Source organism: Oryza glaberrima, chromosome 2 (genome assembly GCF_000147395.1).
Source record: "Oryza glaberrima chromosome 2, OglaRS2, whole genome shotgun sequence".
In the NCBI taxonomy this organism is placed as follows: domain Eukaryota; kingdom Viridiplantae; phylum Streptophyta; class Magnoliopsida; order Poales; family Poaceae; genus Oryza; species Oryza glaberrima.
In genome coordinates this window covers 8,636,679-8,648,889 of record NC_068327.1, presented here as the reverse complement: position 1 = coordinate 8,648,889, position 12,211 = coordinate 8,636,679, and the positions used below count along the sequence as shown (strand labels likewise).

Here is a 12,211-nt window from a genome sequence, read left to right as displayed (position 1 = left end):
GTTATAAGATATGGGTATCAATAAAAAAATTACACTTAGGCTTATACCTTTAAGTTGGAACTTTTTTAAAAAAGTTGAATTGATTTATTTTCGAATCGAAGGCCCGGGCATCATGAAATCAATATTATTGGAGTATATAAACCTTCTGAATCTCTAATATACATGCGTATTTGAGATCTATCGCTGCAGGGCACCACATGTGGAAACATGCACATAGCGCCATTTTGTGTGTTTTTTTTAGAACAACCATTTTGGGTTGTTACGTACTAAAATATGCCCTAAGAATCAATTACTATCATGCAACTTTAATATAGTATTTGCCTAGAGTTTTGGTTGGAGCCATTTTTTTACCAAATCAATGTGATACTTAATTATTTTACTAAATTATTAATAGTGCCAAAACTCTTTTATTTGCGACACAATTTACCTAATTATTTTGACACTACTAATATTTTGACAGGGTGTAAAGAACTAAAATAGCCCAATGTATACACGAGATAAGTACATATATACTCCCTCAGTTTCAAAATAAACTTATTTCAACTGTTTTTTCTCAACCAATCATAATATTCTTCTAACTATTCTCACTAATATGTACGTCTAACTTTTAAAAAAAATACTTACATTTTAAAGAAAGAGGACGTACTCCATACTACTTACAGTGTTTTATTTCACGTCGACGTTGTGCTAGCTGTCTTCCTTTTTCAGAACAGGTACGTACGTACGTAGGCATCGATCCAGCTCAGCTTTAATTTAAGGTCGCATATATGAACCTATATTATTTATCTAGATAGAGAACTTTAGCAAATCAACACATATACGTACATACACACGAATGGGAATAATGGAATCTTCTTTGTGCTCGACGATCGTACGTGCCGGTGGATCGACTGCGAGAGATTTTGCAGAGATCGATCGAGTTGGTGTGCATGCATGAATGATCGATCGATCGATGATGGATGGTTGCGAGTTCACGTGCAGCGGCATTCGTCTAAAAAAAGTTGGTGCGTACGTAGTAGGTGCTTCCCTCGTTTCATAAAAATAAACCTACTATAAAATATGATGCATTGTAGTATTTTAAATCTGTACCGTTTGTATTTATTATATTAGAATGCGTTATATTTCATATTTAATTTATTTATTTAAAGACGAAGGGAGTAGATAGGTGTTGCTGGTGGTACTGATTTGATACGTCTCTGTGTTGTTTTTGGAATGTTGTTTGCGCAGAGGAGGATGCGTCCCGGTTTTGTATCTTGTGAATGTTCTTTTTCGTGCGTTGCTTTTGGAATCATGCGTGTACACACATGTCATTAGTTGTCTGTGATATCTCATGTGACAAGTGTACCTTAAAATATGATTGGAACTAATTTCGATCCGGAACCAACCAGAAGGAAAAATTCTTATTCCTTCTCACTCACTACCGCGGAAATCTCCAACAAGAATCATGATTTTCACACGATTTTCGTAGAAATGCTAGCAACCACCACTATACATCCCGTGAGTGCAACTCGATCGGTTTTTTACTTTTACAATGAGCACATCCACAACATATATACTACCCCCGTTTTTTAATGTACAACTTCATTGATTTTTTTATAGAATGTTGGACCATTCGTCTTATTTAAAATTTTTATGTAAATATAAAAAAAATTAAATCATGTTTAAAGAATATTTGACGATAAATCAAGTCATAAGAAAATAAATAATAATTACATAAATTTTTTATAAAACGAATGATTAAATGTATCTTAAAAATATCAACGATGTCATATATTAAAAAATAGAGGAAGTAGCTAGCTAGGCAGCAGTAGCAGAGCAACAAAGGAAGCTAAACTCAAGCTACGCTGTTATGTTAGATCACAGCATCAACGAAAGTATCTATTTCTAAAATAAGTTCTTTATTAAATATATTTATAAAACAAATTTTTGAAAAGGACCAAAAATTGAAAAATTCCAGAGGTACGTGATCAGTGATCGAGATGCACCAAACCAACCCAAAGCAACCCATCCATCGTCGCCAGTCCCCCACCATGTGCCCCTAGACAGCGACTCTTTCGGATTTATTATCGCTTGATTGCCACACAAATTTTGACAATACGAACCTTTGCAAAAACTAATTTTATAAATAAACTGTCACCAAAACTTATTTAAAAAATTACCATTTTGTTCAGTGCCAAATCATATGGCGCTAAACTTAGACACCTCAGCGCTAAATAGCACGACGCTGAATGTACGTTGGCACGCTGACTTAGCCTCCTATTCATGGTGGCACGGTATTCAGCGTCAGTTAACGTGGCGCTGAGGTGTCTAAGTTCAGCGCTATACGATTTTGCGCTGAACAAAAGGTCATTTTTAAAATAAGTTTTGGCGACGGTTCATTTGTAATGTTAGTTTTTTCAAAGGGTTAAATTGTCAAAATTTGTGTGATTGCCATCTCCATCGCCATTGGAGCTCACCACACACTCGCTACCCTACTTCTTCTGTTCGTTAAATATATACTCCTCCACCACCTCACTCCCTCGCCTTCTCATTCACCAACCCAGCAAAGCTCGATCGACCACGTGATCGAGCTCGATCTGCTCGCCGCCGGCGGTGACCATCAGCCATGGGCAACTGCCTGCAGAGCGGCGGCGGCGGTGCGGCGGCGTTGGGAGACGGGAAGATGAGCATGAGGAGGAGAGTCTGCGGCGGCGGCGGTGGTGGGGAGGAGGAAGACGAGGCTGCAGGGTCGTCGTCGTCGTCGGTGATGAAGGTGAAGATGGTGCTGACGAAAGCCGAGCTGGAGTGGCTCATGGCGCAGCTCAAGGCCGGCGACCGCCGCCTCGAGGACGTGCTCCAGGAGATGGCCCGCAAGCGCAACCGCGGCCTCCTCACCACCGCCGCCGCCGCCGGTGACGCCTGCGCCGCCTGCGCCGCCGGCGCCGGAGGAGGCGACGGCGCCGACGGGTGCTGGCGGCCCAGCCTGGAGAGCATCGTCGAGGGCCCCGAGATGAGCTCCTTCAGCTTCGACTACTGAACTGATCGCCAGTGTGTCAAAGAGCTAGAGCCTTGTTAATTACGTTAATTACCTTGCTAATTACGTTTAGAGCACGGTAATTTTTCTTGTTAGCAGTGCATGGCCGTCTTTGCTTGCCATGGATGAATCATGAATGGGATGATCAGGGAAGGATAAATTTAACTCTTGTCCTAATGGCTAAGAGTTATGAGTTACTACTTGGAGTTGTAGCTAGGGGTAATTAATCTAGGTCGGCTCCTTGCTGCTTTTGAGTTAATCTTTGCTTAACTTTTTTTTTTCATTTTTGTATATACAGTGTACTATCTCTGAGAAGTAGTAGAAATACTCTTGTAGTCTTGTATACTTTATTACTTGTATGCTCTTTCTAGTTCTTCTTCTTTGATAATTCTAGCTCTCTGCTAATTGCAACTCTCTTTTGTAATTTTTTTTCCTCTTGCCTAATTAATTCTGGAGTTCTTTTGCTGCTACTGTTGTGTCATCTCCAACTCTGTTTTTTCTACTCTGCTCCCAGCTTCCATGAACTTTTCTTTTTTTTTTTCACCACTATTTGGCACAAAGAAAGAAGCCCATTTGCTCGCTTTTGTCAGTGCTTTTCTTTCTTAGGGTATATTTAGTTCACACCAAAATTAGAAGTTTAATTGAAATTAAAACGATGTGACGAAAAAGTTAGAAGTTTATGTGTGTAGGAAAGTTTTAATGTGATAGAAAAGTTAGAAGTTTGAAGTAAAAAGTTAGGAACTAAACCAGACCTAAGTTCTAAAGTTAGGGTGGTAGAACTTTACAACGTTAACTTTACAACGTTAAGTTCTACCATCCTAACTAAAAATACTGTCAAATCACAAGAGTGAGCTTTTTCTAACTGCACCAATGAAAAAGTCTGAAAACAGTTAAAGAAGTTTCTACTTACTGCCTGTTCTTCACCGACAGAGTAGCAAGGCCAGCTCCGTCAAATAATTGAAGGCGAAATTTCGATGTGGACTTCGTGCAGGCATGTAATTAACCTCGAGTTGATTCATGCAGCCGACTAATTAATTAATCACCAGGATTAATTAAGTCTCAGCGTCGAAAGACTAACTAATCTGACTGTTTGACAGGGGCAGCTTTGGTCAGCACCTTGACTAAGCAGTCGGACTGAATTAGCAGGCAATTAGATCAGTCCCAATACAAGACACTACACTTAGTTTTCATAAACTCAACATCAGAAAACTAGTACTAACACTATTCTTTCAATACAAACACCACTCTTTCATACTTAAATTTAATGTTACTTATCTCACATAATGCATTGGATGTTGTGTAGAAATCATGTCTCATGTAAGACCTGATTTTCTTCTCTTTTCTTATTTATTTACTTGTCACATCATTTTTCATTTCAGGTGACAGCTTATTTAATTGTTATGGATATCATTCTAGTTATTGGGTTAGGGATGGCCTTAGTAGTTACTACTAATTAATTAACTTCAACCGAAGCTTTAATTAATTCATGTTTGGTGCAACACAGACAGGTTCACTAGTTCAGTTTGACAAATGACTAGAAAAGCCAGGTCGCATCAGTTGGGGTAGTTTCGTGGCAGAAGAAACCAAGTTGCAAAGTTCCTACTATTCCAGGGCAGAAGAAGCATAGTGAGCTTTTGTTTTTGTTTTTTTTCCTGTTCAGCCAGCTGAGAAAGCAAAAGTAGTAATACTTGAAATTAACGCAAACGAGTTTCTTTGGAGAAGGGGGCCCTTCCTCACATGTGCTGCACTAGCTAGCCTTTTAGGACCAAATTCCATATATTGTCGATCTAACTAGACAAAGATCATTCTGTGCATGTGATGAAATCTCGAATAATCCATGAAGCTAGCTGCTGTAATTAATTAGAGCTGGCCTAAACTGGACCGTAGTTACGGTGACCTCATGAAAAATTCTGTAATTTTTCATGAGGCTGTGTCCACGGCCGTCGATACTCATATTCCGTACGGCGGCTGTCACCCTGGTGCACGCGTCGTGCTATGGCGGCCGGCAGTGCCGGTCCTTTGATTTTGAGGGCACTAGACGAACTCATCATGATGGGTCCTCTAAGCTGTATATAAAATTTTATGATATATAAAAACGTTAATTTTACTTGAAAAAAAACAAATACAGAGCCGTTTACTTATAAAATTTCATCGCGATGTGCTAATTTTACTTCGTATCTCGGACATTTATGCTTTCAGATAGACCATAAGCAGATACTAGACAACTTAACTAGTATTAGGTGTTGGCCCTCCACTATCATGGGCCTCTAGCGATCGCCTCGGCTGCATAGGCCCAAGGTCGGCCTTGGCGGCCGGCCGGCGATGACACAAGCTTCATGGGCAGGGCGGCGGCGGCAGCGGCAGCAGTAGAGCATGGGCATGCACACCACCAGATAGGCAAGGAGGAGGACGATGCTGCCCACCTTACGTCCATTGTGCGGCGGCGCTCCGGCGAGGCACAGCGTGAAGCGGCGGCGGCGTTCCATGGTTTCCCTTTTGGGTGTACCATCCGTTCGATGAGGCCGTGCGGGCCAGATTGAGTGCTGAACGGTGGTGTGTCCAGTCTTGGATGTTGTCGGGCCAATTAGATTCTACTCGGGCTAGGCTGAGATGGAATAAGTTCAGTTTTGGTCGTTCAAATTTGTCGCCGAGTCTGACATTCGTCCCTCAACCGTAATACCAGATATGAAGGCCTGTTTGGCACAGCTCTAGTCAGGGGCGGATCTAGCAGGAAGTAATAGGAGGGGCGGAACAAACCGTACAAAACTATAACCCACTCTTCTAATGAATGTATGGCATAAAATTTTAGGAGAGAATCTATTCTATACCATTGAGCTTATCTCAGTTTAATGATTGCCACCGACATTCTATCTTTCACAAAATGTTGTCAATAAATTGTTCTACAATATGCCATTGAGATGTGCTTAGTTTTAAAAAAAATACCCAAAATACCCTTAGAGACATATATGATCAACAATTAATTTATCTCATTAGAAAGTTTCAGAAAATATGATTTTTTTATATGGCATCCTTACACAACGGAGAAGTATGTACATAAGTTTCAATTTTCTTTTAGTATTTTTGTTTTTTAGAACAAAATTTTTTTTGCGTGGTATATTAGAGAGAGAAATAGCTTACACAAAAGATAATAATAAAAAATATCTTATGTTGCATATGAAAGATAATTCACATTAAAAACAACGGCACAAAAATATTTTATATAGCATATAACAAATAAGTTATATTTTAAAAAATAGAAATGCAAAAAAATTGAAACTTATATACAAACTTTTACACTGTGTAAAGAGGCCATATAAAAGTTTTTATTTTTTTAAACTTATAATGATATAAATCAATTGTTAACCTTATATGTCAATAAGGGTACTTTAGGTATTATTGAAAAATAGGCCCAACGCAATAACGTATTCTAGAACAATTGATAAAGTCGTTGGTATATTATCTATGATAAACTCAGTGGCATAGAATATATTCTCTCAAATGGATAATTAGCTATTCACAATATTTACATTGCATTTTATATTATTCTTGCAGTGTTCTCTCGTTTGCATGGTAAGGGTCACAAGCGCGCGTCACGGTTGATACAATATCGTTTGTGGTGTAGCTATTGGACGATGTTCTGGACTTGTTCTGGTTGATAGCCACGTCGTAAACGTCGCAGGCGATCAAAACGAGAGTTATCCCCTCATCAGAAGATTAGGCCATGAGAGAGAACACGTCAATCACTAACCTTATCACGTAGGGCCGTAGGGGCTCAGCTAGCGCAAGAAAGCAGAGAGAAGGAAGGGGCGTGGATAGCTGGCTGCTGGAAAAAGAGGAGGCATCAAGAGAAGGTTAGGAGGCGCAGAGGAGTGCAGGATGAGGCGTGTGCCAATAAGAGAAGAGTGAATTGATAGATGGAGATATGAAGGAGGATGGACGTACGTGTAGGATTCATAATATGGTAAAATAGACATTCACACTCTGGTGCTGACAAATTGAGTTGGTGTGCTTTACTAAAATAGCGAATTGTTAGAAACTCTCTCTCCACTTTGACAAATAAATTAAAAAAAGGTATAAACAATATTTAAGAAGTTGTGATTATTAAGAGCAACAAATAGTTGGAGTCGATCCCGCGGTCTCTCGTTGAGGAGGAGGCAGTCCCTCCCTCCATCTTGTCGACAAACGCAACACTACCACTACAACATAAACAGCCTCTAGAGACGTTTTCAAAGCAACGGCTTGGGAAACCGTCTTTACCAAAGCCCACCTCCCATCCCACCCTATTATTAGATACAGATGGAAGAGACAGATGAATGAACCATCTCTATAGGGATTAATCCGTTTGATGAAAATTTGATAGGACGGGGGTTAAAATCCGTAGACACGGTCCTTACGACGGCTGTAGAAAAACCGTGTCAAACGCGTGCGAAAAGATTTGTTTTTGGCACAAGCTTAGCTTCCCTTGCAGCTACAGGGAGGGAAGCCGCCCTTTCCCTCCACCCACCCCTCGCCGTCGCCGTCCGCCGGAGGATGGAAACCTTGCCCGTGCCGCACCCCACCCAGATCCCCAGATCCACGGCCATCCACCCGCCGTGCACCACCCCCTTCTCCCGCGCCGACTGGCAGACCACCTGTGCCGCCATCCTCTCCACCACCAGTAGCACCAACAACAAAGCCAAAGCCAGTGGCGCCCCGCGGGTGAACAGCGATAACATCAAGCCCGCCCTCACCGGCCACGCCGCGCAGCCGCTTGACCTGGATCTGCTCCCTATCTCCAACCTCCCTCGCCCGCTCACCATCACCGACCTATCCCCGGCGCCCATGCACGGCAGCCAGCTGCGTGTCGCCTACCAGGGTGTCCCGGGGGCATACAGCAAGGCCGCCGCCGCCAAGGCCTACCCGTCCTACGACGCCATTCCCTGCGACCGGTTCGAGGTGACCTTCCAGGCCGTGGAGCTCTGGATCGCCGACCGTGCCGTCCTCCCCATCGAGAACTCCCTCGGCGGCAGCATCCACCGCAGCTACGACCTCCTCCTCCACCACTGCCTCCACATCGTAGGCGAGGTCCAGCTCCCCGTCCACCACTGCCTTATCGCGCTCCTGGGCGTCCGCAGGGACCTCCTCACCTGTGTCATCTCCCACCCGCAGGTGCTTGCCTAGTGTGAGCTCACCCTCAACGCCATGGACCTCAACGTCACCCGCGAGGCCTTCACGAAATAGCGGCCGCCGCCGAGCATGTCACCGCCATGGGGCTCCACGACACCGTTGCCATCGCATCCTCCCGTGCCGCCGACCTGTACGGGCTCCAGGTGCTCGCCGACGACATCCAGGACGACGCCTGCAACGTGACGCGGTTCGTGATGCTGGCGCGGGAGCCCATCATCTCGCGAACGGACTGGCACTTCAAGACGACCATCGTGTTCGCGCACGATAGGGAGGGCATGTCGGTGCTCTTCAAGGTGTTGTCGGCCTTCGCGTTCACCTGACCAAGATCGAGAGCCGGCCACACCGCCACCGCCCTATCCGGCTGGTGGACGACGCCAACATGGGCACGACCAACCACTTCCAGTACATGTTCTACATCGACTTCCAAGCATCCATGGCAGAGGTCAGGACGCAGAACGCGCTGGCGGAGATACAAGAGTTCACCTCCTTCCTCCGGGTGCTCAGCAGCTATCCCATGGACATGACGCCATGGGAATATTCCTCCTCGTCCTCATCGTCAACATCACCGGCACCCGGTGGTGACACCAACAGCTGATGCTGGTTGATCAACAAGACTGAGGAGGCTGCTACGGATCGGACGTTCGATCCTGTGAAAATCGTCGGACGGTGTTGCACTGTGTTGTTGAGAGATGTTTCACATGTTTCATCGCTTGTTAAAAATTGTTTCAATAAAAAAATGTTCTAAAAATGTTTCACTAGCAGAGAAAAAATGTTTCAGTGCTTGAGCAAAATTGTTTCACCCAAATCAATAGAAGAACATACTTGTTGCAACACCAAAAATCATTGTATGTAACAATGAGTCAAAAAGTTTCACTAGCAGAGAAAAAATATTTCAGTTCTTGAGCAAACTTGTTTCAACCAAATCAATGAACATTCGGATTGCAGCACCAGAAATCGATGAATGCAACAATGAGTCAAAACAAAACGAAACAACTTAATAGAACAAAGTGCAACAAAAATACAAATAATCTGCAACTTCAATAAAAATCCCCAACAAATCCCACCTCTATCTTCCTATATTCTGGCTGGCCGAGCGGATCCGCGAGGGAGGAAGGCTGCATGACCGAGGCGTGCCCCGTGACGGGAGACGATGGAGAGGGAGGGGCCCGAGGTGGCGCAGCCTAGTCGTCGTCGTCGTAGAAGGAGGGAGGAGCCGCGCCACCTCTCGCCGCCATCGCCATCGGAGGAGGAGCCAACCCCTCCCAAGCTCCTACTCCCGCCAGGGAGGGGCCCGAGGAGGCGCGGCCGGCCTAGTTGTCGTCGTCGTAGAAGGAGGGAGGAGGCGCGCCGCCTCTCGCCGTCACCACTGCCAGAGGTGGAGTGGGAGCCATGGCAGCGGCGGTGGAGGAGGAGGTTGGGTTGGGGAAAGTGGGATCGGAGTGGTCGATGAAGTCGCCGTTGTCAGAGCAGTACACGGAAAGCATATGGATAAGGAGGAAATAGGATTAGTTGTTGCAGGATTTGATGAGGAGTGACTGGTTGAATTAATGGTGGGTCCCACCCTGGCATTCCGTCTGATATTCTGCGCTGTATCCGGACGCTCGATACGAAGCGTTTTCCCAAGACTGATGCTCAAATTTTGTTAGTTACTAATTGCTTCTTCTATTTTTCCTGGCAATTTGTTGTGAACAAAATTAGAGAAAGGGGAGGAAGACTCTCGTCATGTTTGCTTGCAGTTGCGGATGATACTCTGAGTAAATAGTCCAAGTCATGCTCGGTGAGGAGTAGATGAGATGTCATAGAGGAGAGGAGAGGTGAGCCAGCAATCCCATCTCCATTACCAGAAATGAATTTTTGTACCATGAACATTAGAAAAAAGGAATGAATTAGGATAACTGATGGTTCAACTGGAGTAGCTGTCAAATGAATCAATTGATGATTTTTGCTGTTCTTTGATGTTCCAGCCAGACATAAGAAGGAAACTTGATTTTTCAAATTTGGTTTAGAAACAGTCCATTACTCCGGTTGAATAGTACTTGCCACGAAGACACGTTCGTTGGGCAAGTGCAGCAAGAGGCCAGGCCGACTCCGGATTACTCTCCGTATTACTCCGGTTTACTCGGACTCGTACTCGGATTAAATATACTATTCATCCTATTGCACTTGACAGCGTGGAATGGATGGAATCCTAACGGTGATGGCATTTTTGGAACAAGATCGTTTGCACGATGGCATTTCTTAAAACTCGCAATTGTTGATAACATTTCTTGGATTTGGATGCTTCTCAATGATATTTCTTGAATTATCTCTTGAAGAAACCGCATGCAGCGGGAGATCAATCTCTCGACGTGGGCTTAGCTTATGGACAAATCTCTTACATCTACTCAAAGGATCTATTTGATAGTACAGGAAAAATTACAATCCTCGTCATGGGCACATGGCATCCTCTTTAACAACTCAATTAAGATGCATGCTATTAGACCAAGTGTTTGTACTAGGAACCGAGGAAAGGTACAGCAGGCCAATTCACCTTATCAAACGACAGCTTGAGACCTCTTCAAAGAGCAAATCCACCAAAACCCAGCCAAAGAAACGGGGCGTCTGCGCTTGATTTAACCGCCAAAATCTGCTCACGGCAGAAATTGAAGGCGATTTTCACCGTGGGTGGAAAAAATCCTTCTTGACCGTTGATGGTTTCCATGTTGCATCTCATGCGTCTAGCCAAGTTTTATGTGCTTTATGCTGTAACCTTGATGTTAAGTTGCAAGTTTTTTTTTTGTTGATCCTGAGACATTTGCTATCTTGGCTTTTATTGTCTTTTGTATCCCACCATAAACTTCCTTGGTTACTTTGCATCCATTATAGATACCTGCTGCAGGCCCTTACCGCATTATTTGTTATCATGAAAGAGTCTGAGCAGAATGCAAATAATCGCCTTCATTCAGCTGGAAGATCTTGAGATGGAGATTTCTTCAACACCCTGAGCAACAGCAATGACAGTAACGTTCTTTCTTAGCTTCCAACCTCTCGGTAGGAGCCGCTGCTCCCAACCTCTCCAAAGATCTTGCTATATACACTGATCTCAAGCTCCCAACCTCTCGGTAGTAACACTGATCGTAAGCTCTCAACATCTACAATCTGTCCAACTACTCCTCGATGACTATTGCGCTGACTCAACAGCCATACAATTTGTATGAGGGTCATCGCAGCCGCCAACGAATTAGCTATCAGTAATGATGTACATTAGAAAGAGAATATATACTAAAAATCTATCTATCTTTTTAAAGCTGGCTCGTCTCGAGGCATCTCATTAGGCCACATGGCAGTGTTAAATGTTGAGATAAATCTAAGAAAATTATGCATAAAAATAGCCAAAAGAAAACAAAAGACACAAATCCTAGAGACTTCCCAACTATCTATCCTCTTTGAGATAAATCTAGATATCCATATAAAAAGCAAACAAAAGGCACAACATCCAGATTCTAGAGGCTTCCCAAAATATCTTTTCTCTCTGCATCTATCTATCTATCTATCTATCTCATGATGGTTGGTTTCGTGCTAACTGATTGGAGACCCTCACCATCCACTAGTTGAGCGACACATGGCGAGATATAAGCGGCGAAAAGAGCGCCGGGTAAGAAACCTAATCTATAAAAATGGCAAGCATGCAAGTTACAATGGTGAATTGTATTAAAAAAAGAGAAGAAAAGCCGCTCCATGTGTGTAGCTGGGCCACAGGGCACCACAACCCCAACAGTGCGTGATTGAACTAGTGCAAACACATAAAAGAGGGGGAAAAGAAAAAAAAATAAAAAGATGAAAAAAAACTTTTTATAAAATTCTTTATAAATTATTCGGAGCAAGTATCGTGATCACATATCCTATGTGACAAAAACAATTTGCTCCTTCTTTTTAAGAGTGAATGAAACAATAGAATCCTGATAACCATTTTCTAAATATATTTATTTTTTTCTTAAATTATAAAACAAATAGGGAAATAATATATAGATCTTTTAACTTTTAAAAAACACA

At 43.3% G+C, this 12,211-nt stretch overlaps 1 protein-coding gene and 1 pseudogene across 1 annotated transcript; both read left to right on the top strand.

Moving 5' to 3' along the window:
* The first annotated feature begins 2,485 nt into the window (after positions 1–2,485).
* Positions 2,486–3,395, top strand: LOC127761697 (uncharacterized). Its single transcript, XM_052286023.1, has one exon. It carries the CDS (start codon positions 2,606–2,608, stop codon positions 3,014–3,016), a length of 411 nt encoding a protein of 136 aa, XP_052141983.1. The 5' UTR covers positions 2,486–2,605; the 3' UTR covers positions 3,017–3,395.
* A 1,954-nt stretch (positions 3,396–5,349) lies between these two features.
* On the top strand, positions 5,350–8,774 carry LOC127761919 (arogenate dehydratase 3-like; annotated as a pseudogene).
* Positions 8,775–12,211: the final 3,437 nt, after the last annotated feature.

What these genes read in the sequence shown, in the direction of transcription:
- LOC127761697 (XM_052286023.1), top strand. Translation starts at nt 2,606, where the DNA reads ATGGGCAACTGCCTGCAGAGCGGCGGCGGCGGTGCGGCGGCGTTGGGA.